We start from the raw sequence: 24,704 nt of genomic DNA, 5'->3' as shown, positions 1-24,704 counted from the left end.
GAATTAAGAAAATAAAAAACTTTTCAGATTGAAAGAAAATAGTTTCTACTAGAAACTATTTCTCACAAACCTACATCTCAATTAGTAAAAAATGAAAAGTGGCTGCCTTAAAATTAATTCATATGCTTCTGGTAAGCTATGACCTATAAAATGTATAATTGACAACAAAATTGCTAAAATAATACAGATTAATACAGTAAAAAACAGCACTGTTGGTGGGAGGTTTGTGCTGTAAATTGTTCAAAATCCCAGACTGCTGGGTATTTTTCATTTTTGAATTTCCTTCTCTTCTACTTTAGTCTATGATATAATGAAATCATACAATGTGAAAATTAAAAGGGATCTTCAAATATATCTAATACATTGTTTAATTTATGAATGAGATAGATGGTTTCCAGAAAAGTTGTCTGCATCCTCAAGGTGACACAGTCTTCAAACTCTCAGTTTTAGTCCTATACCCTCCACCATCATTTTGCCTGGTTAGTTATCTAATTAAGTTTTAAAGTGAGGTTCATTTTTTGAGCCTATTAAGATACACATTCAATGCACTATCACGGCCAAAGAGAGACTGTCCTTAATAAGCAAGAAAATTATATTCCCGGTTTTCCTAATTAACAACTTCTTCATATATGTTAACAGCATTATGTGGAAAATTAGAGCTGTAATATTGACATATACCACATCTAAATAATAAGTGAATAGGGTGAAATGAGGGAAAAATGAGGTTTGATAACTTACTATTATCCTTATTCAAAAAATAGAGATAGAAATAAGAAAACATTTGTTCAAATACAACAATGTTATAACTAATACACACATATTCACACATGTACATTTTAAAACCTGAACAAGATCACCCTAAGGTTAAAGAATTCTGAGGTTATGTATTTCTGAGATTGAAGTCTCAGTTTTATGTATGCTAAAGAATCAACTAAATGATGCAAAACTTCCCAAGTGGGGAACAAATTAACATTTATTTTATGAAGATTCTGAAATGACAATGTTCTTATTTGCTCACTGAATTTCAAAGGACCGCAATTCTTTGTCTACTAACTTGTATTGTTCTACTCATTTAAATAATCTGTCTTCTCAAAAACAAACCCCTCAGATCACAGGTAATGAAGAGGCTGACTACAACAGAGGTAAATCTGTTTTTCAATTTAATCTATTACTGCAAATATACTGCACTAGTGATTTTTTTTTTTCACAACTGGTGGTTAATACAAATACTCACCTCTCTAAAATTTCACATCATTGTGCCTATAAACTCAAGATTTCTTCAGTCTATTTAGAGTGATGCTGTTGTGTTCTTCAAGACAACACAGAGGGACTAAAAAAGCATTTAGTAAACAGATGACCACAATTAAAATGAGTGAGCAAAAGGGTGACGATAAGATGCATCACACATTCTCACAAACAGCAACTTCAATTAATATATGTAACATTATGTATGTGATTTAAGTATGTACACATATGCCATTTTAATGTGTATACATATAAGATAAATACAATGTATATTCATATACCCTTCAACCTGAAAGTTATTTGTAGAAGATGTAACTTGCCTCTGAAAAAAAGGATAGAGTATATTTCCTTAAAAACAAAAGTCCCAGAGATAAACATCTACAAAGGTCACATTTATTGAGTCCTATGCCTCTATTTATTGAGTCCTATGCCTCTATTTCGGAGAAGGCAATGGCAAGCCACTCCAGTACTCTTGCCTAGAAAATCCCATGGATAGAGGAGCCTGGTAGGCTGCAGTCCCTGGGGTCGCTAAGGGTCTGACATGACTGAGCGACTTCACTTTCACTTTTCACTTTCACACGTTGGAGAAGGAAATGGCAACCCACTCCAGTGTTCTTGCCTGGAGAATCCCAGGGACGGGGGAGCCTGGTGGGCTTCCGTCTATGGGGTCACACAGAGTCGGACACGACTGAAGTGACTTAGCAGCAGCAGCAGCATGCCTCTATTTAATATAAAATACAAATGAAGAATAATGACATCTAAAGTTTAAAACAAAAAGTAGTTATTTTAATAAATCCTTTTAATATCAAAGAAAATCAAATAGTATAGTTGGAAATTACAGCACTATAGTCTCAAAGAACATCAAATTAAAAAAAAAAAAAAATTCGAAACATCAGATATGATCCCAAAAGGGATGTCATCATTTAGCCTGAAACAAATACATTTATCAAAGGCAAGTTTTATTCTACCAGGGAGCTGAAATGTAAATTTATGTTGAGTCTGTTTGAGCTAAGAGCCCAGACTGTTTGAATCTGAGTATCAGTTTCACTACTTTCTTTTGGGAAGTTATTTATGCCTTAGTTGCCCCATCAATTCAATGGAAGCAATACTACTGCTCACCTTATATGTAAGGATTGAATGATTCAGTATGTGTGTGTGTGTGTGCATATATATATATATATATATATACACACAGTATCTGGTCCATATAAGCATTATATAAATGATTTATTACAGTTGTTTGCATATATAGGATATTTACAATTCCCTAATTACTGTGCCAAGCCATTTACTTCTATCCATCTCTAATCCTCCAGCAACCTCTGGGTTAGGTACTATTGACTACGGTTATTTTACAGATAAAGAAACCAAACCACAGAGAACATAAAGGCAGAATTCCCAAATAACAGAAACAGGTTTTAAACCAGGTGGCTGGCTATAAATACCCATTTTTAATTGTTCATTATATAAAACTGTTTCCCAAAATGTAGAAAGACTCTGAAATTTAATAACATTTAGGCTTTTCACATAAATTTAGCAGGTTTGCTTTAAAAATATCCAATGTAGAATATCATGCTGAAGAAGGAATAAAATGGGATAAGTTTTTCACATATAAGATTCACTTTAATTAGAAGTATCTATTTCATTAAATTCTTTTATTAAAGAAGAAACATATTCAATGACAGGTGTTCAAGATAGTACAGCAGGCTTTATTTAAGACCATCATGATAGATTTAAGAACCACTGCACTGGGATTTTATACTGGGGCAGAAAGACTGGGCCAAACTCTGAATACAGTATGGCCAAGAGGGAATTTATAGAAAAAGTGCATGGTGGGGATCAATGGATAGAAAATTAATAAGCGGAAATATCAGTGCTAAGGGGGTTTTGGCTAAACTGACCCGAAAGAATTTCTTCTTAAGATATGCCTGGGTGATCAGAATGGTAGAGACTGAGGAACCTGATCAGATACTGAGGGTGATCAGACATCAAGGGCGAGAGGTTCTGCTTAAACTGACTGAGCAGGGTTCCTGCTAAAACTGGACATTATAAGGAAACATACAGATGAACTTCGGAGAAAGTTCAGTAACCTGACTAAAGTTTGGTCCAGCAAAGAATCTTTGTTGCCTTTCAGTTCAGTTCAGTTCAGTTGCTCAGTCGTGTCTGACTCTCTGCGACCCCATGAATCACAGCACATCAGGCCTCCCTGTTCATCACCAACTCCTGGAGTTCACTCAAACTCATGTCCACAGAGTCAGTGATGCCATCCAGCCATCTCATTCTCTGTCGTCCCCTTCTCCTCCCGCCCCCAATCCCTCCCAGCATCAGAGTCTTTTAAAAAACTTTTTTTGAAGAAAAAAACAACAAAAACTAATTTTATTTAATCAAACACGTGTAAAAATAATATTAAGATTTAAAAAATGGATTAGGAAAGGAATAGGCTATGAGAAACAAATGACAAGAGAACATTTGCAGTGGTTTTCTGAGGGTAAGGGTGAGTGTGGGTTATGGGAAACATGGCATGTGGAATCTTCCCCCAAGCAGGGATCAAACCCATGAAACCTGCATTTGGAGTGCATAGTCTTAACCACTGGACCACTAGAGAAGCCCATAAGAGTAATATGAAGATGAAAAAAATGGATCAAGAAAGGAATAGGCTATGACAAACCAGTGACAAGAGAATATCTGCAGTGGTTGTCTGAGGGTAGGCTGGGAGCTAGGATTGACAGTAAATAGGCAGAGCACTTTCTGAGGTAATGGAAAATTCTCTAAAATGGGACTCTATTGATAGCAGAACAGTTCTATAAATTTATTAAAAATTGTAACAGTCTACAATATAAAATGGCTGAATTTGTACAGTATGAAAATTAAAGCTCAATATAGCTATTTTTAAAAAGAAAAAATATTTGCTCTTTATCAAAGGAAGTAGGCTGTACCAAGGGAACTGACTTATTTTCCAGTCTCTTTAGCTAAACGAGAGAAAAGGCAGCAAGAATGACTTCCACTCTCAGAGACTTAATCAAAATATATCTATATTCTACATAGTTACAGGATAGTCTAGAAAGAGATTCTGAAAGTATGTGTTTACAGGACAGCCTGTGAGGGAATGTAATTTAGAATAGATTTGGGAACTTGTAACATAGAGTCAGACACAACTGAGCAACTAAACTGAACTGAACTGAACATCACATATGATTATCAGAGGTAGTCTGTTAGAACTCAGAGATGATATAGCCTGACATCTTTTCTATTCAAATAAAAAAACAGAGACCCTCTGAGATTCAGCAACTTGCTAGAATTGGTAAGAAACAAGCTTGGACTAACTGAGGCCTTCTAATTCTCAGTGAAGTAATCATAGTCAATCCAGAAACACTTATTTACCTACCCTTTTTGTTTTTGTTTGCTACAAGTATATACTATTTAAAGTTTGTTTTTAATAAGTAAAAATGAAAAAACAAATGAATTAAGACCTAAAGAAAAGTCTTTGCTCTCAAAGAGATGACACTATTTCAGTGTACAAGGCTGAAATGAATACAGACTTAGCAGTGCATCAGTAAATAATTTAACAAAAATTTACTCCGATTAACTTCCTGTGCCATATTGTAGAAGATTATGAGAATCATCATGAATAAATGGAAGGCCTCACTTAATCTAGTGAAAAAAGTAATTCATAGGTAATTTCCAAGGAATTGGATAACAGCACGATGTCAGATTTTATGTGGATCCCAAGGACAATAGGCAATGGCAATGGCACCCCATTCCAGTACTCTTGCCTGGAAAATCCCATGGATGGAGGAGCCTGATAGGCTGCAGTCCATGGGGTCGCTAAGAGTCGGACACGACTGAGCGACTTCACTTTCACTTTCCACTTTCATGCATTGGAGAAGAAATGGCAACCCACTCCAGTGTTCTTGCCTGGAGAATCCCAGGGACGAGGGAGCCTGGTGGGCTGTTGTCTATGGGGTCACACAGGGTTGGACATGACTGAAGTGACTTAGCAGCAAGGAAAATCAAAGTAAGGAAAACATCATTATGGGATCATATAAGTCTGGAAGGATACATGAAAGAAGTAAATACTGACCTAGTCTTAGAAGAAGAGAATATGATCTGAAATAGCATAGGAAGCAGGAAAGTCTCAAGCAAACAGCTGTAGTGCTCATCCAAAAGATAAGCATACTCAAGAAAAGAAGCAACTGACAACTGAAATAAAATCAATAAATTGCTTGAAAAACACAGCTTACCATAACTAAGGTAAGACAAAAGAAAAAATTTTCAATACCTCTATTATCTAAATATTTTAAAAATAGAGGGACTTCCCTGGTGGTCTAGTGGTTAAGACTCTGTCCTTCCAATGGAGTGGGTGTGGGTTCAATCTCTAGTTGGGTTACTAGGACCCCCACATGCTTCATGGGGCAGTCAAGAAATAAAAAGTAATAATAAATAAGTAAAGATTTTTTAATATGAAATTAATTACCAAAAACCTCTGAACAAAGAAAATTCTAGTCCAGAATGGGAGAAAATAATAGCAAATGAAACAACTGACAAAGGATTAATCTCCAAAATACACAAGCAGCTCATTCAACTCAATACCAGAAAAACAAACAACCCAATTAAAAAGTGGGCAGAAGACCTAAACAGACATTTCTCCAAGGAGGATATACAGAGGACCGATAAACACATGAAAAGATACTTAACAGTGCTCATTATTATAGAAATGCAAATCAAAATACAATGAGTTATATCACCTCCTACCAATCAGAATGGCCACCATCAAAAAAATCTACAAACAATAAATGCTAGAAAGGGTGCAGAGAAAACAGAACCCTCTTTACTGTTGGTTGGGAATGTAAATTGATACAGCTATATCAATGTAAACTGATATGAATACAGTATAGAGATTCCCTAAAAAACTAGGAATAAACTACCATATGACCCAACAATCACACTACTGGGCATATACCCTGAGGAAACCATAATTGGAAAAGACACACACACTCCAGTGTTCACTGCAGCACTATTTACAATAACTAGGATATGGAAGCAAACCAGATTTCCATCAACAGATGAATGGATAAATAAGCTGTATTACATATATACAATAGAGTATTAGTCATAAAAAGAAACACATCAGTTCTAAAGAAAAGGATGAACCTATCGCCTATTATAAAGAGTGAAATAAGTCAGAAAAACAAATATCATATATTAACATATGTATATGGAATCTAGAAAGATAGTACTGATGAACCTCTCTGCAACTCAGCAATGGAGACACAGACCTAGAGTACAGACTTGTGGACATGGTTGAGAAGGAGAGGGTGGGATGAATTGAGAGAGTAGCCCTGAAGCATGTACCTTACCATATGTAAAACAGATAGCCAGTGGGAATTTGCTGTATGACCCAGTGTCTGTGACAATGAAGCGGGTGAGGTGGGAGGGAAGGTGGGAGGGAGGTTTAAGAAGGAGGGGACATGGGACATATGTACACCTATCATTGATTCATGGTGATGTATGGCAGAAACCAACACAATACTGTAAAAACAATTATTCTCCAAGTAAAATTAAATTAAACAGAAAGAAAATTCTGGTCCAGATGGTTACACATGAGGAATTCAATGAAAATTCAATGAAGAAATAAAATCAATCAATAAATAATTTTAAAAAATAGAATACTTTCTAACATCTTTTAGAAGGCCAGTATAACCTGAAAAACAAACTCTGATAAAAACTTAAGAAATTGTAAGAATAATATTTACATGAATAGAGACACAAAACCCTTATCAAAATACTAGCAAATGAAATCCGAATATATAGCCCAGGAGGGCCTTATCCCAGGATTGCAAAGTTGATACAACTTTTGAGGTCTCTATCTGTGAAGGATGGAAACGCTAGACTGAAACACTGCTTGTGCACCTATTTGTGCCAAGATCTCCTTATTGAGAGGTCTTAACACTTCTCGCCGCTGACTCTGTATTTTTTAATTTCCTAGCCCTTTCCCTTCTTCACTCCAGTCCCTGGGTCCATTAAACAGCAAAAGCCTTCTGATTTTAACTGTAATGTTCAGCTTGGCTTCTGATCCTAACTGACTACCTCAACACCTGGCAGCTCTCAACACCTGCATAAACAGTTTCTTTTTTTAAAATCTAATTTAAAAATTTCTTATACAATAGCATCAAAAACATTAAATACTTAGGAATACATTTAATAATAAACATGTAAGACTTCTACAATGCAAACTATAAAAACATTGATGAAAAAATAATGGATATCTGAAAATCTGAACAAATGTAAAGATATACCTAGTTCATGCATCAGGAAACAATTCTGTTAATGCTTCTCAATATTAATGCTCTTCAAATTCACCCATATATTCAACACAAAACTAATCAAAATCCCAGTAGGCTTCTTCTGAAACACTGTGGTTAAATATATGTAAGATTTACCATTTTAACCGGTTTAAGTGTACATTTCAGACACAATAAGTATATTCACACTGTTGTGCAAGGATCATCACCATTTATCATTTTAAACAACTTAAACTCAGTACCTATTCAAACACTAACTCCCCAGTCACCCTGCTCCTGGCAACCACAATCCCTCTTTCTGTCTCTATGAATTTGACTACTCTTAAGTATTCCATATTAAGTAGAATCATACAACATTTGCAGTTTTATTACTGGCTTATTTCAGTCAGCATTAAAGTCTTCAGTGTTCATTCATGTTATAGCATGTGAATTTCCTTCCTTTTTATGGTTGAAATATATCCTGAGGGCTTCCCCGGTGGCTCAGTGGTAAACAATCCACCAGCCAATGCAGGAGACGTAGGTTCGATCCCTTGATCAGGAAGATCTCCTGGAGAAGGAAATGGCAACCCACTTAGTATTCTTGCCTGGGAAACACCATGAACAGAGAAGCCTGGTGGGCTAGAGTCCGTGGCGTCACAAAAAGTGGGACATGACTTAGTGACTAAACAACAACAACATGTATATATCATATTTTGTTTATCCATTCATCTATTAATGGACACGTGGTTTGTTTCCACCATTTGACTACTAGCAATAATGCTGCCAGGCTTCCCTGGTAGCTCAGCTGGTGAAAAAGCTGCCTGCAATGCAGGAGACTCTCATTCAATTTCTGGGTGGGTAAGAAACCCTAGAGAAGGCATAGACTACCCATTCCAGTATTCTTGGGCTTCCCTGGTGGCTCAGTCGGTAAAGAATGCACCTGCAACACAGGAGACCTGGGTTGGGAAGATCCCCTGGAGGAAGGCATGACAACACACTCCAGTATTCTTGCCTGGAGAATCCCCATGGACAGAGGAGCCTGCTGGGCTGCAGTCCATGGTGTCACAAAGAGTCAGACATGACTGTGCGACTAAGCACACAGCAATAATGCTGCCATGAATATGAATGTATAATATCTCTTTAAGCTCCTGCTTTCAATTCTTTGGGGTATATACTCTCTAGAAGTGAAATTTCTTTTTCTCCACATCCTCCTCCAAACTTGTTATTTTCAATTTTTGTTTAATAATAGTCATTCTAATTGGCTTGAAGCAGTATCTCATTGTGGTTTTGCTTTGAATTTCACTAATGATTAATGTACAGCATCTTTTCATATGCTTAATAACTGTAGAATTTCTTTGGAGAAATGTCTGTTCAAATCTCTTGCTCATTTTTATTCAGTTTTTTTCATTGCTGTAAATGATTTGTTGTTCTTTTTACACTCTTGATATCAATCCCTCACTGGATGTAAAATTTGCAAATATTTTCTCACACTTTGTTGGTTGCCTTTTCAATCTTGGCAGTTTCCTTTGACACAGACATTTCTAATTTTGAATGAAGTCTAACATATATTTTTGTTGTTGTTGCTGGCCTGTGTTTTTTTTGGTATCATATACAGGTTTTCTTCCTTTTAATAAAAATGGAAAGCTCTTTCTGACACTCATATGAACATGCAAAGGATCACAAATAACAAAAGAGCTTACAATAAGGCCTCAACAATCCAGACATTAGGACTGGACTAGAAATATGTACATAGCTTGATGGAACAGAATAGAAAGTCTAGAAACTGACCTTCATTTTAAAAGTCCACTAATATTTAACAATGAAACCAAAGCAACTTAATGTAGAAAGGAAATGCTTGCTAGAAATGTTAGAAAATTGGTGCTAGAAAACTAGAAATCCACATGGGATAATAAACAAACCTTCCTTAACTCTACCTGAAGTTAAACAAAAATTAGCTTCAGATGAACCATATAATCTCAATATAAAAGATAAATCATAAAGCTTTTAGAAGAACACAAAGATAATTTTTGTGACCTGGACCTAAGACTTCTTAGATAGGACACAAAGGCATTAATCATAAAATAAAAAGTTGTTAAATTGAACTTAGTAAAATTAGTAATTTCTGCTCTCTAGTACCATTAAAAAATGAACAAGCTGGCCATAGATAAAGACTGTATGTTTGAAAAACATGTATTTGCAAAATAAAGTATATTAAAAACTCATATAAACTCAATACTAAACATACAACCCATTTTTTTTTAATGAGCAAAAGAATTAGCTAACAAAGATATACAAACAGCCAGTGAGCATATAAAAATGTGCTCAACATTATCATACATCAGAGTAATGTAATCTAAAACCACAGTGCCATTCCCTCACACATTCATTAAAATGGCTGAAATCAAATAAAAACTAAACATGCCATTTATATGTTCTACAAGAGGTAACTTCTAGGGGAAAAAAATAAAGTGGTTGCCTTTGAGAAGAAGGAATGACTAGGAAAGGGCACAGCTATTAAGAGTGATAAAAACTGTTCTACGTCTTAATAGAAATGGGAGTTACATAAACACATCATAAAAAATTTTGTTATATGTTTTTCTTAAAATTCACCAATTTATTCATTTAACATTTATGCATTTCACTGTTTGTAACTAACCACTCACACACACAAGCAGCTACTGAACTTAATAGATTTATTTTTTGCAGTGGTTGGGGCTGGCAATTCTGAAACTACTTCTATATATTCTAAGCTTGAGCAAATAGGAAAATATATTGTCCTGAAACCTAAACTGGATAAGATAATTAATAAATACATTTTTATATTTCTATGAAATATTTCTGTGAAATATTTCTATTTCTCTAGAAATGTTTCTATGAAACTGTTTCATCTCGTTTCATCATTAATTCAGAATTGACAACCTTCGGGAAACTTAATTATTGTTTCTCTAAGTAGTTTACAGAGTCTGGATTTAAAAACACTGAACAAAGCACATGTAACTAGACTTCTATACAGATACAGCCATTCTTCTTACTTGAATTTTAATGTTTGTTGTTTACATCAAAATTATTAAGATCATATTTTGTCAAAATATCTATTTTAAAAAATATTCAGATAGGGTGACACAAAATGAAACTTTAAATAGTTTCAACGTTTGCATTTTTCCTACTTATCTTTGATTAAAGTGAAAGTCGCCCAGTCGTGTCTGACTCTTTGCGACCCCATGGACTATAGCCTGGTAGGCTCCATGGAATAGGTTGCCATTTTTTGATTAAAAAGAGAAAGAAAAATATCTTTGTTAATCAGTGCTCAGGCTGATTTGTTTATACATTCTAGCATTATTCATATATTAAATGCTGGAATTCCTATAGAGTTTTAATTCTGTTATTAAGCTGATTGAATTAAGCTGTTCTTTTTTTTAAGTTAATACAAATAAGTAACCAGGTTTTCAAAAATTATAATAAACTTTCAGAACTAAAGTAGACCTCACTAGCTTTTTTTTTAACATCAAAAAGCTTAAAAATCAACTGTCTGTTAAACAAAATGAAAATTTAGAAATATTTTCTCAAAATACGGATATAATGATGTTAAACTCTCCAGAATATGACAGAAATACGTTTCTGAATTCCATTCAATTTCAATTTTACTTATGCATTAGGTGATGTTCTTTGGGTATTTATATCAGAATTTCCTTGAAAATCTGTTTCTATAAACTATTTCTTATAATGGTTATTCAAAAAGTAAACGTAAGTTTTTTAAGCAGTTAAATAAACCTAAGAAAAGGAAGTTTCAAGTCATACTCCTTATTTAAATTTCCAAATAATTTCTAATGCTCATCAGTTTGTATTTAAAATGCTACACTTACCTTCCCTTTTGACACGAATCTTGTTTAAGAATTAGCGCTTTTCCTCAGGCTATGAGTTACAGGAAGTCTATATGTCTTTCAACATCTTGATATGCTACTTTATCTTTGCCTTTTATGTAAAACTAGATTTTTATATCAGATTTTGATAATATCTTTAACCCTATTTTATATTAAAAATAAAAAATAGGAAGATTTAATATCTGGCCAATGATTCCGTAACGCAACCTCCTATAAAGTGTGTAGGCCATTAACCACCACAGAGAGGCGCTCTTGGCTCAGTGACTTGGAGTAAGAATAGGACAGCTATGCTGCTGCTGCTGCTGCTAAGTTGCTTCAGTCCTGTCCGACTCTGTGCGATCCCATAGAGGGCAGCCCACCAGGCTCCTCCATCCCTGAGATTCTCCAGGCAAGAATACTGGAGTGGGTTGCCACTTCCTTCTCCAAGGACAGCTATAAGGGTATGTAAAAGAGACTGTGCCTTCTAGATGGCCACACTTGCAAGGGAGAAAAGTCAAGTAATATTACATCACTAACAGATGACACTACCCTTATGGCAGAAAGTGAAGAGGAACTCAAAAGCCTGTTGATGAAAGTGAAAGAGGAGAGTGAAAAGGTTGGCTTGAAGCTCAACATTCAGAAAACAAAGATCATGGCATCTGGTCCCATCACTTCATGGGAAATAGATGGAAAAACAGTGGAAACAGTGTCAGACTTTATTTTTGGGGGCTCCAAAATCACTGCAGATGCTGATTGCAGCCATGAAATTAAAAGACGCTTACTCCTTGGAAGGAAAGTTATGACCAACCTTGATAGTATATTGAAAAGCAGATATATTACTTTGCAAACCAAGGTCCGTCTAGTCAAGGCTATGGTTTTTCCCGTGGTCATGTATGGATGTGAGAGTTGGACTGTGAAGAAAGCTGATCGCCAAAGAATTGATGTTTTTGAACTGTGGTGCTGGAGAAGACTCTTGAGAGTCCCTTGGACTGCAGGGAGATCCAACCAGTCCATTCTAGAGGAGATCAATCCTGGGTGTTCATTGGAAGGACTGATGCTAAAGCTGAAACTGCAATACTTTGGCCACCGCATGCGACGAGTTGACTCACTGGAAAAGACTCTGATGCTGGGAAAGGTTGGGGGCGGGAGGAGAAGGGGACGACGGAGAATGAGATGGCTGGATGGCATCACCGACTCTGTGGACATGAGTTTGAGTGAATTCCGGGAGTTGGTGATGGACAGGGAGGCCTGGCGTGCTGTGATTCATGGGGTTGCGGAGAGTCGGACACGACTGAGCGACTGAACTGAACTGAACTGAACAGCAGTGAACTTCAAAAAGAGATATATCACACAGGACATAAGGGTGACATGAGGGGATACATTTTACTACACATAATTGAAAGAAATATTAGACCTCCAAGCTTTGGAAACAATCCTTTAAAATACAGCGATTTGTACTACACCAATCGCTGATTCAGGGTTACACTTGAAACTGTTGGTAAAAATAAGGAATAGAAACAGAAGATGAACCAGAAATGTCTTTGTGCAGGAAATGTTTTTAATAATTTGAAATTTATTAGAAGAAAATAATTTTAAATTTTCTATTTGTTCCTAATTTATAAGTATCCATATAATATATGTTTGCACCATCAGTTGACATTCTTATATAAATATGCAAAATTTATCATTAAGACTGATTACTATGTGATAAACTACATAAGAAATAATAAATTGGAACGTGTATAATCAGAATAAAACAAATCATTCCAAATATTTCAGTCAGTCAGTCAGTTCAGTCGCTCAGTAGTGTCCGACTCTTTGTGACCCCATGGACAGCAGCATGCCAGGCCTCCCTGTCCATCACCAACTCCTGGAGTTTCCTCAAACTCATGTCCATTGAGTCAATGATGCCATCCAACCATCTCATCTTCTGTTGTCCTCTTCTCCTCCCACCTTCAATCTTTCCCAGCATGAGGGTCTTTTCAAATGAGTCAGCTATTCACATCAGGTGGCCAAAGTATTGGAGTTTCAGCTTTAGTATCAGTCCTTCCAATGAACACCCAGGATTGATCTCCTCCAGAATGGATTGGTTGGATCTCCTTGAAGTCCAAGGGACTCTCAAGAGTCTTCTCTAGCACCACAGTTCAAAAGCATCAATTCTTCGGTGATCAGCTTTCTTCACAGTCCAACTCTCACATCCATACATGACCACGGGAAAAACCACAGCCTTGACTAGACGGACCTTTGTTGGCAAACTAATGTCTCTGCTTTTTAATATACTATCTAGGTTTGTCATAACTTTCCTTCCAAGGAGTAAGCGTCTTTTAATTTCATGGCTGCAATCAGCATCCGCAGTGATTTTGGAGCCCAAAAACTAAAGTCTGACACTGTTTCCACTGTTTCCCCATTTATTTCCCATGAAGTGATGGGACCAGATGCCATGATCTTTGTTTTCTGAATGTTGAGCTTCAAGCCAACCTTTTCACTCTCCTCTTTCACTTTCATCAAGAGGCTTTTGAGTTCCTCTGCACTTTCTGCCATAAGGGTAGTGTCATCTGCATATATGAGGTTATTGATATTTCTCCCAGCAATCTTGATTCCAGCTTGTGCTTCTTCCAGCCCAGCGTTCCTCATGATGTACTCTGCATAGAAGTTAAATAAGCAGGGTGACAATATACAACCTTGACGTACTCCTTTTCCTATTTGGAACCAGTCTCTTGTTCCATGTCCAGTTCTAACTGTTGCTTCCTGACCTGCATACAGGTTTCTCAAGAGGCAGGTCAGGTGGTCTGGTATTCCCATCTCTTTCAGAATTTTCCACAGTTTATTGTGATCTACACAGTCAAATGCTTTGGCATAGTCAATGAAGCAGAAATAGACAGGAGGAGATACCCCATGCCCAAGGTCAGGAGTGGTGGCTCTACTCGCTGGACCAGCAGTGAGGAGATACCCCACGTCCAAGGGCAAAGCAGAAGCCCCAGAAGGAGGGTAGGAGGGGCGAATTAGCATTTAGAATCAAACCCCATTCCTGCTAGAGATGCTCAGAAGGCTCAAACAAACCATGTGCACACCAGGACCCAGGACCCCACAGACTCTAAGATGGAACTGTGCTTGAACGTCTGCTGTGTAGGTACGGGTCGGTGGTGGTCTGCCGCACAGACAGAGGCTCTGGGTGCAGCAGACTTGGGTATGGCATATGCCCTCTTGGAGGAGGTTGCCATTAACCCCACCATAGAGCTGCTAGAACTTACATAGGACTGGGAAATAGACTCTGGGAGGGTACAACGGAAACCTGTGCACCAGGACCCAGAAGAAAAAGCAGTGACCCCACAGGTGACTGCCCCAGACTTGCCTGTGGGTGTCCGGGTGACTCTGGCAGAGGTGTGGGTCAATGGTGGCCTGCTGCGGGGTTGGGGGCACTGAGTGTAGCAGTTCTTGCAATGGATCTTTTGAAGGAGGTCACCTCTGTCTTCACTGCCTCCATCATAATTTCAGTTCAGTTCATTCGCTCAGTAATGTCCGACTCTTTGAGACCCCATGAATCACAGCACGCCAGGCCTCCCTGTCCATCACCAACTCCCGGAGTTCACTCAAACTCATGTCCACTGAGTCGGTGATGCCATCCAGCCATCTCATTCTTTGTCGTCCCCTTCTCCTCCTGCCTCCAATCCCTCCCAGCATCAGAGTCTTTTCCAGTGAGTCAGCTCTTCGCATGAGGTAGCCAAAGTACTGGAGTTTCACCTTTAGCATCAGTCCTTCCAATGTAACACCCAGGATTGATCTCCTCTAGAATGGACTGGTTGGATCTCCTTGCAGTCCAAGGGACTCTCAAGAGTCTTCTCCAGGACCACAGTTCAAAAGCATCAATTCTTCAGCGATCAGCTTTCTTCACAGTCCAACTCTCACATCCATACATGACCATGGGAAAAACCATAGCCTTGACTAGACAGACCTTTGTTGGCAAACTAATGTCTCTGCTCTTTAATATACTATCAAGGTTGGTAATAACTTTCCTTCCAAGGAGTAAGCGTCTTTTAATTTCATGGATGCAATCAGCATCCGCAGTAATTTTGGAGCCCCCAAAAATAAAGTCTGACACTGTTTCCACTGTTTCTCCATCTATTTCCCATGAAGTGATGGGACCAGATGCCATGATCTTTGTTTTCTGAATGTTGAGCTTCCAGCCAACCTTTTCACTCTCCTCTTTCACTTTCATCAAGAGGCTTTTGAGTTTCTCTTCACTCTCTGCCATAAGGGTGGTATCATCTGCATATCTGAGGTTATTGATATTTCTCCCACCAATCTTGATTAAAGCTTGTGCTTCTTCCAGCCCAGCGTTCCTCATGATGTACTCTGCATAGAAGTTAAATAAGCAGGGTGACAATATACAGCCTTGACTTACTCCTTTTCCTATTTGGAACCAGTCTCTTGTTCCATGTCCAGTTCTAACTGTTGCTTCCTGACCTGCATACAGGTTTCTCAAGAGGCAGGTCAGGTGGTCTGGGATTCCCATCTCTTTCAGAATGTTCCACAGTTTATTGTGATCCACACAGTCAAAGGCTTTGGCATAGTCAATGAAGCAGAAATAGATGGGTTTTCTGGAACTCTCTTGCTTTCTCCATGGTCCAGTGGATGTTGGCAATTTGATCTCTGGTGCCTGCCTTTTCTTATAACCTTCTTGAACATCTGGAAGTTCACGGTTCACATATTGCTGAAGCCTGGCTTGGAGAATTTTGAGCATGACGTTACTCACGTGTGAGATGAGTGCAATTGTGCGGTAGTTTGAGCATTCTTTGGCATTGCCTTTCTTTGGGATTGGAATGAAGGCTGACCTTTTCCAGTCCTGTGTCCACTGCTGAGTTTTCCAAATTTGCTGGCATATTGAGTGCAGCACTTTCACAGCATCATCTTTCAAGACTTGAAATAGCTCAACTGGAATTCCATCACCTCCACCAGGTTTGTTCGTAGTGATGCTTTCTAAGGCCCACTTGACTTCACATTCCAAGATGTCTGGCTCTAGGTGAGTGATCATGCCATCGTGATTATTTTGGTCATGAAGATCTTTTTTGTACAGTTCTTCTGTGTATTCTTCCCACCTCTTCTTAATATCTTCTGCTTCTGTTAGGTCCATACCATTTCTGTCCTTTATCGAGCCCATCTTTGCATGAAACGTTCCCTTGGTATCTCTAATTTTCTTGAAGAAATATACTGTTTTTCCTATTCTGTTGTTTTCCTCTATTTCTTTGCATTGATTGCTGAGGAAGGCTTTCTTATCTCCTTGCTATTCTTGGAACTCTGCATTTGATGCTTTAGTTTGACCCCAGGTAAATAGCAGGGAGGGAACACAGTTCCACCCATCAACAGAAAATTGGATTAACGATTTACTGAGCATGGCCCTGCCAATCAGAACAAGACCCAGTTTCTCCCTCAGTCAGTCTCTCTCACCAGGAAGCTTCCATACCCCTCTTATCCTTATTGATCAGAGGGCAGACAGACTGAAAACCACAATCACAGAAAATTAACCAATCTAATCACATGGACCACAGCCCTGTCTACCTCAATGAAACTATGAGCCAGGCCATGCAGGGCCACCCAAGACAGACAGGTCATGGTGGGGAGTTCTGACAAAACGTGGTCCACTGGAGAAGGGAATGGCAAACCACTTCAGTATTCTTGCCTTAAGAACCCCATGAACAGTATGAAATATTTTAGGCAATCTATCAAATGTAATCAATTATTCTTGAGAGAAATGAAACTAAGTTTTATTTTTTTAAGTACTTTGAAACAACCTATTAATATTTAAAGGGATCTTATGTTCTGTGGACATAGAGTTACAAATAAGATCTGCTCTCTTAGTTTAAACGGATCTCTGGGGAATAAAACACCCCTTACTATGACCCAGGCAATCTATAAACCTCCAACAAGCTAAAACAGGAAAGATAATTATAAATTGAAAAACCTACATTATCACAGAGACTAATATTTGAAATAATTGATAAATATGAATTTGTGTTTGTGTTCCTAGTAACTTATGATACCACCAAATTGTTTTGAGGAAGGCACTCAGAAGGTAGATGTTTAAAATGCCAAATAAATAAAAGTGCTAATAACAGTGTTAACAGACTAAATAAACATCCTAACCCTGTAACCAAAGTGGTTCAATACCTACATAATTTGCCATATACTCAAATAAGGAAGAGAATATAGTAAACATTTAATGTTATAGACTTAGCTATAAAAATAAAACAGTTGCACAGATCATTTCCTACCCTCAATGCTTCTAAGTAATGGCCACAATATAAGGTAAAACTAAAGACGTTATTTAAGAGGACCAATGGATTTTAAGGATCTTAGTTTTAGGAGACTTTTTTCCTCTCTCCTATCTCCCGTTGAGTAATAAAATGTGTCCCACTGAGTTTACGAAGTTAAGATAAAATTTGAAGCCTAAAATTTTGGTTTTATTCCTAAGTTGATAGTTTGATAAAGATGTGTAGAGAACAAAAGCCAACCTATCTCTAAAATCTATCTTTTTTGAAAATAAAATATGTTCAAGAAGAATAATCACTTTATTTCTATTTTTACATTAATATACCAACTAACATTTCAAATTTGTGATTCCTAGTCCTTTACCTAATACACAGAAAAATACCACTGTTCTTTAGTGACATGAAAGTAATCCTCTTTATTAAGTCTTTTAAACATTTTATCATATACTGAGTGAACAATTTGTTCTAGGAATAAATTAGAATAGTAAATGCTTTTGAATTAATTCAGCAAAGAATAATCGGTCACTACTCATATGGCAAAGTCACTCATTTGCCACGCATTTACTGAGAATTAAATGTCCCAGGAACTGAGGAAGCAAAACCAAGTAAGATATCGCTAAGAGCTCAAAAGTACCTCCAACAAGGAACACTCATAGCAAAAAGATAAATATCCCCAAAGACCTCATAATTTGAAGACAGTTTCAATTTGCCCTTTAGCATTTAACTGCACTAAATAACACAGAGGAATATATTTTCAATTGGAAACTTTCCAGTTAAATTTTAATTAAGTTTAAAAAGTAGATGGCAAAAAAGGAAGCACTATTTTTTTTAATCAATATAATAATGTAAACCATCTTTCATCCTTAAGACACTGATAACTTTCATATTTTCCATGTTTAGAAGAAGTAGTTGGTCAAATCATTTTAGGGACCATGTTTCAACAAATTCAAATTTTTTTCGTTCCCTTATTGCAAGAATAATCATATACAAAAACAGGAGAAGCACATTCTCTGAAAGGTTAAAAAAATATGCGTTAGTATTATTAATGTAACATATTTACCAACTAGAACCCTTATTTCAGAGCACACACACATATATTCTTTGAATTACTAAGTATTAATAAAACTACTGCCCTACTATCTTCTACAGAATAACTCACAAAGCCTAAAACGGAGCACAGCATGATTGTGGTCAGGTACAAGAGAGGAAAAAACCAAGACACAGAAATTCTAAATTACTTGTCAAAGACTTGAGAAAACTTAAGAGGCAAAACAGAAAATAACATTTGAAACCTACTATTACAGGTAAATGACAAATTGAATGCAATTTCTCGTGATATTAAAAAATTTATACACGTAAATTAACATATACACATTTACAAATAACTGAAAGAGCCAGGAACATCATAAGAATTTTTTATATAGCCTGAATTACATAGAGAAGTGTGGTTTCAAAATCAAAGCTGCTAAACAGCCGATTCCAGTGAGTCATGTACATTAGTTAAAAGGAACCTGAGAAAATACAGTATATTCAATATAATATTAGTAATTAAATTATGACCCAAGAAGTTTAATTTTATAAGAGGTCTTAATAACCATATATAATAAGCAATATGATCAAGCACTGAAATATATCTTCAGGGAAAAAAAAGGTTAATTTAAAATGTCTTAAAAGTAAAGTTAAAAAAATAGCATGTGTACATAATATTTAAGATGCAACTTAACCATAAAAGTGTGGGTTTTGGGGAGAGGGGTTTGCAAACAATGATGGTACCAATTACAAAATCAAAGAGATCTTGGGGAAATGGTAGATACTGGCTTATAAACGTACCTCTTGAAACACATGAAATTCTATAAAATTCTTCTTTAACCCAAGAGCAATGTGCTTAAACTAAATGTGTGTGTGTGTGTATATATAAAATATAGATAAAATATATATGTATTTTTAAAGAACAATCACATTATAACTATAAAACATTTTATGGCAAGGCTTTATATCCAGCTTATTTTGTTCTCAGAGCATTATTAATAATATAATGTTTATAAAACATTTAATTTCCTCTTCATTACCTCTAAAATCTTTGCAGAAAATCTGATATTATCTTCTTAACAAGGCAAAACTAAGGAAGATCTGTATATCCATCATTTCTAGAGTAACAAAAATATCTTTACCTTCCAGAAGACTTTCACAAAAATCCGACACTGGAATGTTATAATAATGCAAGTGAGGATGAAAATTTTATAATAGGAACTGATTAAATAAATGAGAGGAAAGGCTAATAATAGTTAAAAATGTTTATCAAGAATCAAAGAAAGATGATACCTATTTTTTATTTTTTAAGACAACTATAAAACAATGTCCTGGAGATACTCTTGTTATAAAGTGGTTTTTAAGATGAAAATTGTATTTACTTCTTAGGTTCTTTTTTTCAAATATATGACCAAATAAATAAAATAAAAACCTGACAAAAACATATAGAGTCTATAGCAAAAAGGCCTGCATCAGCCTACTATCTTAAAAAAATAAATAGGAGGTAGATATTTACATAGATTTTAGTAGTGATAAAAAGAATAACCAGCTCTCTATTGCTTCAAAATGATCAGCCCCACAATGCCACTCTCAATTCTATATTGAATTTTTGTTCATAATGAACAAAATGTAAGAGTGTTTTTATGTTTTTTCTTTTATTTATTTGTTGTTTTATGCATTCCAGTATGTTATGCTTATGCTTTGGATTTCTTTTTTTTATATAAATCAGAAAATCATGTTGTGATGAGAATTATTCATGGGTCTCTTCTGATATTAGAACTTACCCTAAACTTAAATGAGTTTAATCTCCAGGAAAGCTCTCATGATATTCTACATAAACTATTTAAAAAAACAGTGGTCTAATATTATAGACTTTTTCAAGTTTGTTGAAGCACTCTGTATTTCTTCACTGGAATTTATACTTTTTCTACCTCAATGACGGCATAAAGAAGTTGTGAAATTTAAAACCACATGACTAACTTAAGAAATTAAAACAAGCAAATTATACTTCTAATGACAAATAAATGACATCATTTTGGAAGCAAATATTTAAAATCTTATAAAGGTATTAATACACAGTAACTAATAATTTTTGAATCATTTAATTTCTATGCCATTATAAACGTACCTCTTGAAACACATGAAATTCTACATAAAATTCAGGGGTTTATCAAAAGACAATTTTTGAAGGATCAGAAAGTGTTCCCATAACATACTAGAAAATTCTTTGTGTCACTGTCCTTTGAAAGAGGATACCTCTGTTTAGATGAGGTCTCCTTTCTATCACCCACCCACTGTTTCATCTCACTGAAAGCTTTGCTCAGTTTCATCATCTCAGCAAGAGAGGCAAATGGCTAAAATTAGCAGTCGCTGGACCCTCAGAAATAGCCACTATGCCATATCACCTGAGATTCCTGATTAGAATTATGTCTGATTTTTTAAAAAAAAGTAACAAAACAAAACAAAGAAACAAAGAAGAAAACAAAACATAAAACAAAAAAATGTCTACCTAGGCCATCTTTTCACCTTTCTTTATTTCATAAGAGAGAAGCATTCAACACATTTTTTTGAAAAATTATAAAGTACTAACAAAGCTCATGTCAATAAAAAGTATTTCTTAACATTACTGCTAAAAAATTGATCAACTTTTATATGCTAACAAAACTCAGTAATTTTATTGCTTTATGAGATAAAATATAATAACCTTAGCGCAAAGAGTTTAGATCATTTTTGTGGCCTCTATAGAACACAGTCAACTTCTCATGTCAAGGGAAAATTAATTCTCTTTTGCTCAAAATCCAGATTATCACTCTTAACTATATCTAAATCCAGAGAATAACCATGTGTAGCACATTGGATGAAATTTGTTTCTGAAGTACTTTTTTCACTAAATAAGATTTTAAGAAAGGTCCTATACTGTGATTTTTCCCCCCATTATATGTGATGAGAAAATAATTAGGATGGAAACTTAATCCCCTAAAGATAAAGTCTCAACATCCAGCTTACCTGACAAGATTTTCATTGTCTCCAGTTCCCTTGCAAGTTGCACATTCAGTTCGTAAATCTTCAGCCTTGGGCTTCTTTTGTAACACAGACTGCCTTTGTCTTCTCTCTCGAGGAACTCTTTCCTGTCATACAAGGAAGAAACAAAATATAAAATCAGGATATGAGGAAAACAGAAATAATTTTAAGCAAGGAAGTTTTTCAAAGTTTAGACTATGCAAAATATGCTTAACTTATTCCAACCTCATGTTTTTCTTCCTCAGGAATGAAGCTTCGTTTTCGTCCTCTGGTTCTCTAAAAAAAAGAAAGAAAGAAAGAAAAATCCACAAAAATATCCAATGTTTAATTAACAGTAAAAATAAATTTCCTCTGTTAAATGTTACTGCTTTCTGCAAGAAGATCCAACCAGTCCATTCTAAAGGAGATCAGTCCTGGGTGTTCATTGGAAGGACTGATGCTAAAGCTGAAACTCCAATACTTTGGCCACCTCATGTGAAGAGGTGACTCACTGGAAAAGACTCTGATGCTGGGAAGGATTGGGGGCAGGAGGAGAAGGGGACAACAGAGAATGAGATGGCTGGATAGCATCACTGACTCGATGGACATGAGTTTGAGTGAACTCCAGGAGTTGGTGATGGACAGGGAGGCCTGGCGTGCTGTGATTCATGGGGTCGCAAAGAGTCGGACACGACTGAGAGACTAAACTGAACTGAACTGAACTGAAATGTTACTGCTTAGGTTAAGCACTTGGAAAGTTAGCAGCATTTCTAATTAATGCAGTACTGCTCTATTGTACTTTTGTTACAATTTATATCATAGAAAATAAAAACATAACAAATTAAGTACATCCTACAGTAACAATGCTTTATTTTTAAATAAGAATTGATGCTTTTGAACTGTGGTGTTGGAGAAGACTCTTGAGAGTCCCTTATACTGCCAGGAGATCCAACCAGTCCATTCTAGAGGAGATCAATCCTGGATGTTCATTGGAGGGACTGATGCTAAAGCTGAAGCTGCAATACTTTGGCCACCTCATGCGACGAGTTGACTCACTGGAAAAGACTCTGATGCTGGGAAAGGTTGGGGGCGGGAGGAGAAGGGGACGACGGAGAATGAGATGGCTGGATGGCATCACCGACTCTGTGGACATGAGTTTGAGTGAACTCCGGGAGTTGGTGATGGACAGGGAGGCCTGGCGTGCTGTGACTCATGGGGTCGCGGAGAGTCGGACACGACTGAGCGACTGAACTGATTTACCATTTCTGAGTAATACTTCAAGTTTTCAAACATCTGGTTGCTGCTGCTGAATCACTTCAGTCATATCCGACTCTGTGTGACCCCATAGACGGAAGCCCACCCGGCCCTGGGATTCTCCAGGCAAGAACACTGGAGTGGGTTGCCATTTCCTTCTCCAATGTGTGAAAGTGAAAGTGAAGTCGCTCAGTCGTGTCCGACCCTTAGCGACCCCATGGACTGCAGCCTACCAGGCTCCTCTATCCATGGGATTTTCTAGGCAAGAGTACTGGAGTGGCTTGCCATTGCCTTCTCCAAAACATCTGGTTAGATTCCATCAATTGGAAGCTTTACATACCCATGGAAGAGCTAATCTTTAGGTAGGTTGGTAAGGAGTCCAGGGCCCTCAAGGAGAAAGGGGTCTGGGGCTCTCAAGAAGGAGAAAAGGACAAAGGTTTTTTTCCTACATTGCTTTGTCTTAGTCAACATAACAATCTATCTTGCTCAAGGACATGTTTCTCCTTAAAAAGAACATTCTGACTAATCTTGTTATCTTAAGACATATATTGTGGGAGTGGGTATGGTAAGACCTTTATATTGTTAGCTCTAATCTTGTTAATTTAAGATGTATGTTGTGGGAGCAGGTCTAGTAAAAGTATATAAGGCCTTGATAAGACTAGTGAGCTCTAGGGGCACTATCCTTCCCCCTTCTGATGTCTATGTCAGAAACTTTCCCATTTTATACTTTAATAAGTCTGCTACACAAAAGCTCTTGGGTGATCAAGCCTGGTCCCTGGTCCTAAAGCTAAATCTTCTTTGGAGATCACAAGTCTGACATCATTCACTGTAAGCTATCACCCATATTGCAATTACCATCATATCAAAGTATAATGTCACACTGATCCTATCTCATAACTACAGTTACATATCTCTACATTTATAAATTGTTTTATATTTTATGAAAGTATTTTTAAATGAATAAACATTTATAATTATCTAAGTCATTTTAACTTAAGTGCATATATTACAAGAAGGTAATCATTTATGTATTCCTGCAGCAATTTTAAATAACTAAATACAAGAAACCAACATAAACAATTTCTACCCAGAAAAAAAAGTTTGTTACTAGCAACGTGAAATTATAGCATCTTAGAGTTCTGAGAAAGCAGGTCACGGAAGTAACTCGATCAGCTGTGATCACACAGCTTGTAACTGACTGAAGGGGAACTTCAAACCCAGGTTTTACGACTCTCAATTCAGTGATTTTTCTTGCATGATAAATCCAAGATTAATAATTTAATCCCACATCAAGATGAGTAAAACTATCAAAAGAAAGCAAATGTCTTATTCTCACTTGATAGTTAAATAAACTGTAGCACTCTAATTACATTTTGAAACAAATAAATGACACAAAGGAGACAAACCTACCCAAAAGAGTGGAGACCTCAATACCTCAAGCTGACTCTATATTCCACCCAATTTGGTACTCTAAATATACAATGACTAACATCATCCATTACCAAAGTGATTTATAACAAGTTTCTTTAGCAAATATGATATAACTAGCATTTCCAAAAATTAAAAATAAGAGGATTTAATCCAAACAGAGCGCTTCACAATATCAAGTCCCTCAACCAAGAAAATACTGAGAGTAGTGGGTTTTTGCCCCCTAGTTTTAATGAAGTGCCAGCAACTGTAACTGTTGTAATTCACACTAGTCTACAAACATATGTTAAACATGGTATCTCCAGTGAATCAAAAACATAAGGGGAGTTAAAAAGGAGAAA

The 24,704-nt window shown here is 36.4% G+C and overlaps 1 protein-coding gene across 5 annotated transcripts in view; it reads right to left on the bottom strand.

Moving 5' to 3' along the window:
* PHF14 (PHD finger protein 14) overlaps positions 1-24,704 on the bottom strand; it is a 223,572-nt gene that overhangs the window by 99,132 nt on the left and 99,736 nt on the right. For 4 of the 5 annotated variants that reach the window (XM_088833499.1, XM_055420498.2, XM_055420500.2 and 1 more), the window contains exons 15-16: positions 21,928-21,978; positions 21,688-21,809 (exon numbers count right to left, since the gene is read on the bottom strand). In XM_088833499.1, the coding sequence (XP_088689625.1) occupies positions 21,688-21,809; positions 21,928-21,978 (173 nt within the window). Of the gene's footprint in view, positions 1-3,600; positions 8,095-21,687; positions 21,810-21,927; positions 21,979-24,704 lie in introns of those variants that run through there. The other variant, XM_088833512.1, reaches the window with a different exon arrangement.

This window comes from Moschus berezovskii, chromosome 3 (genome assembly GCF_049115385.1).
Source record: "Moschus berezovskii isolate FMDL1 chromosome 3, NW_MosBer_1.0, whole genome shotgun sequence".
NCBI lineage: Eukaryota > Metazoa > Chordata > Mammalia > Artiodactyla > Moschidae > Moschus > Moschus berezovskii.
This window is presented reverse-complemented; position numbering and strand designations above follow the sequence as displayed.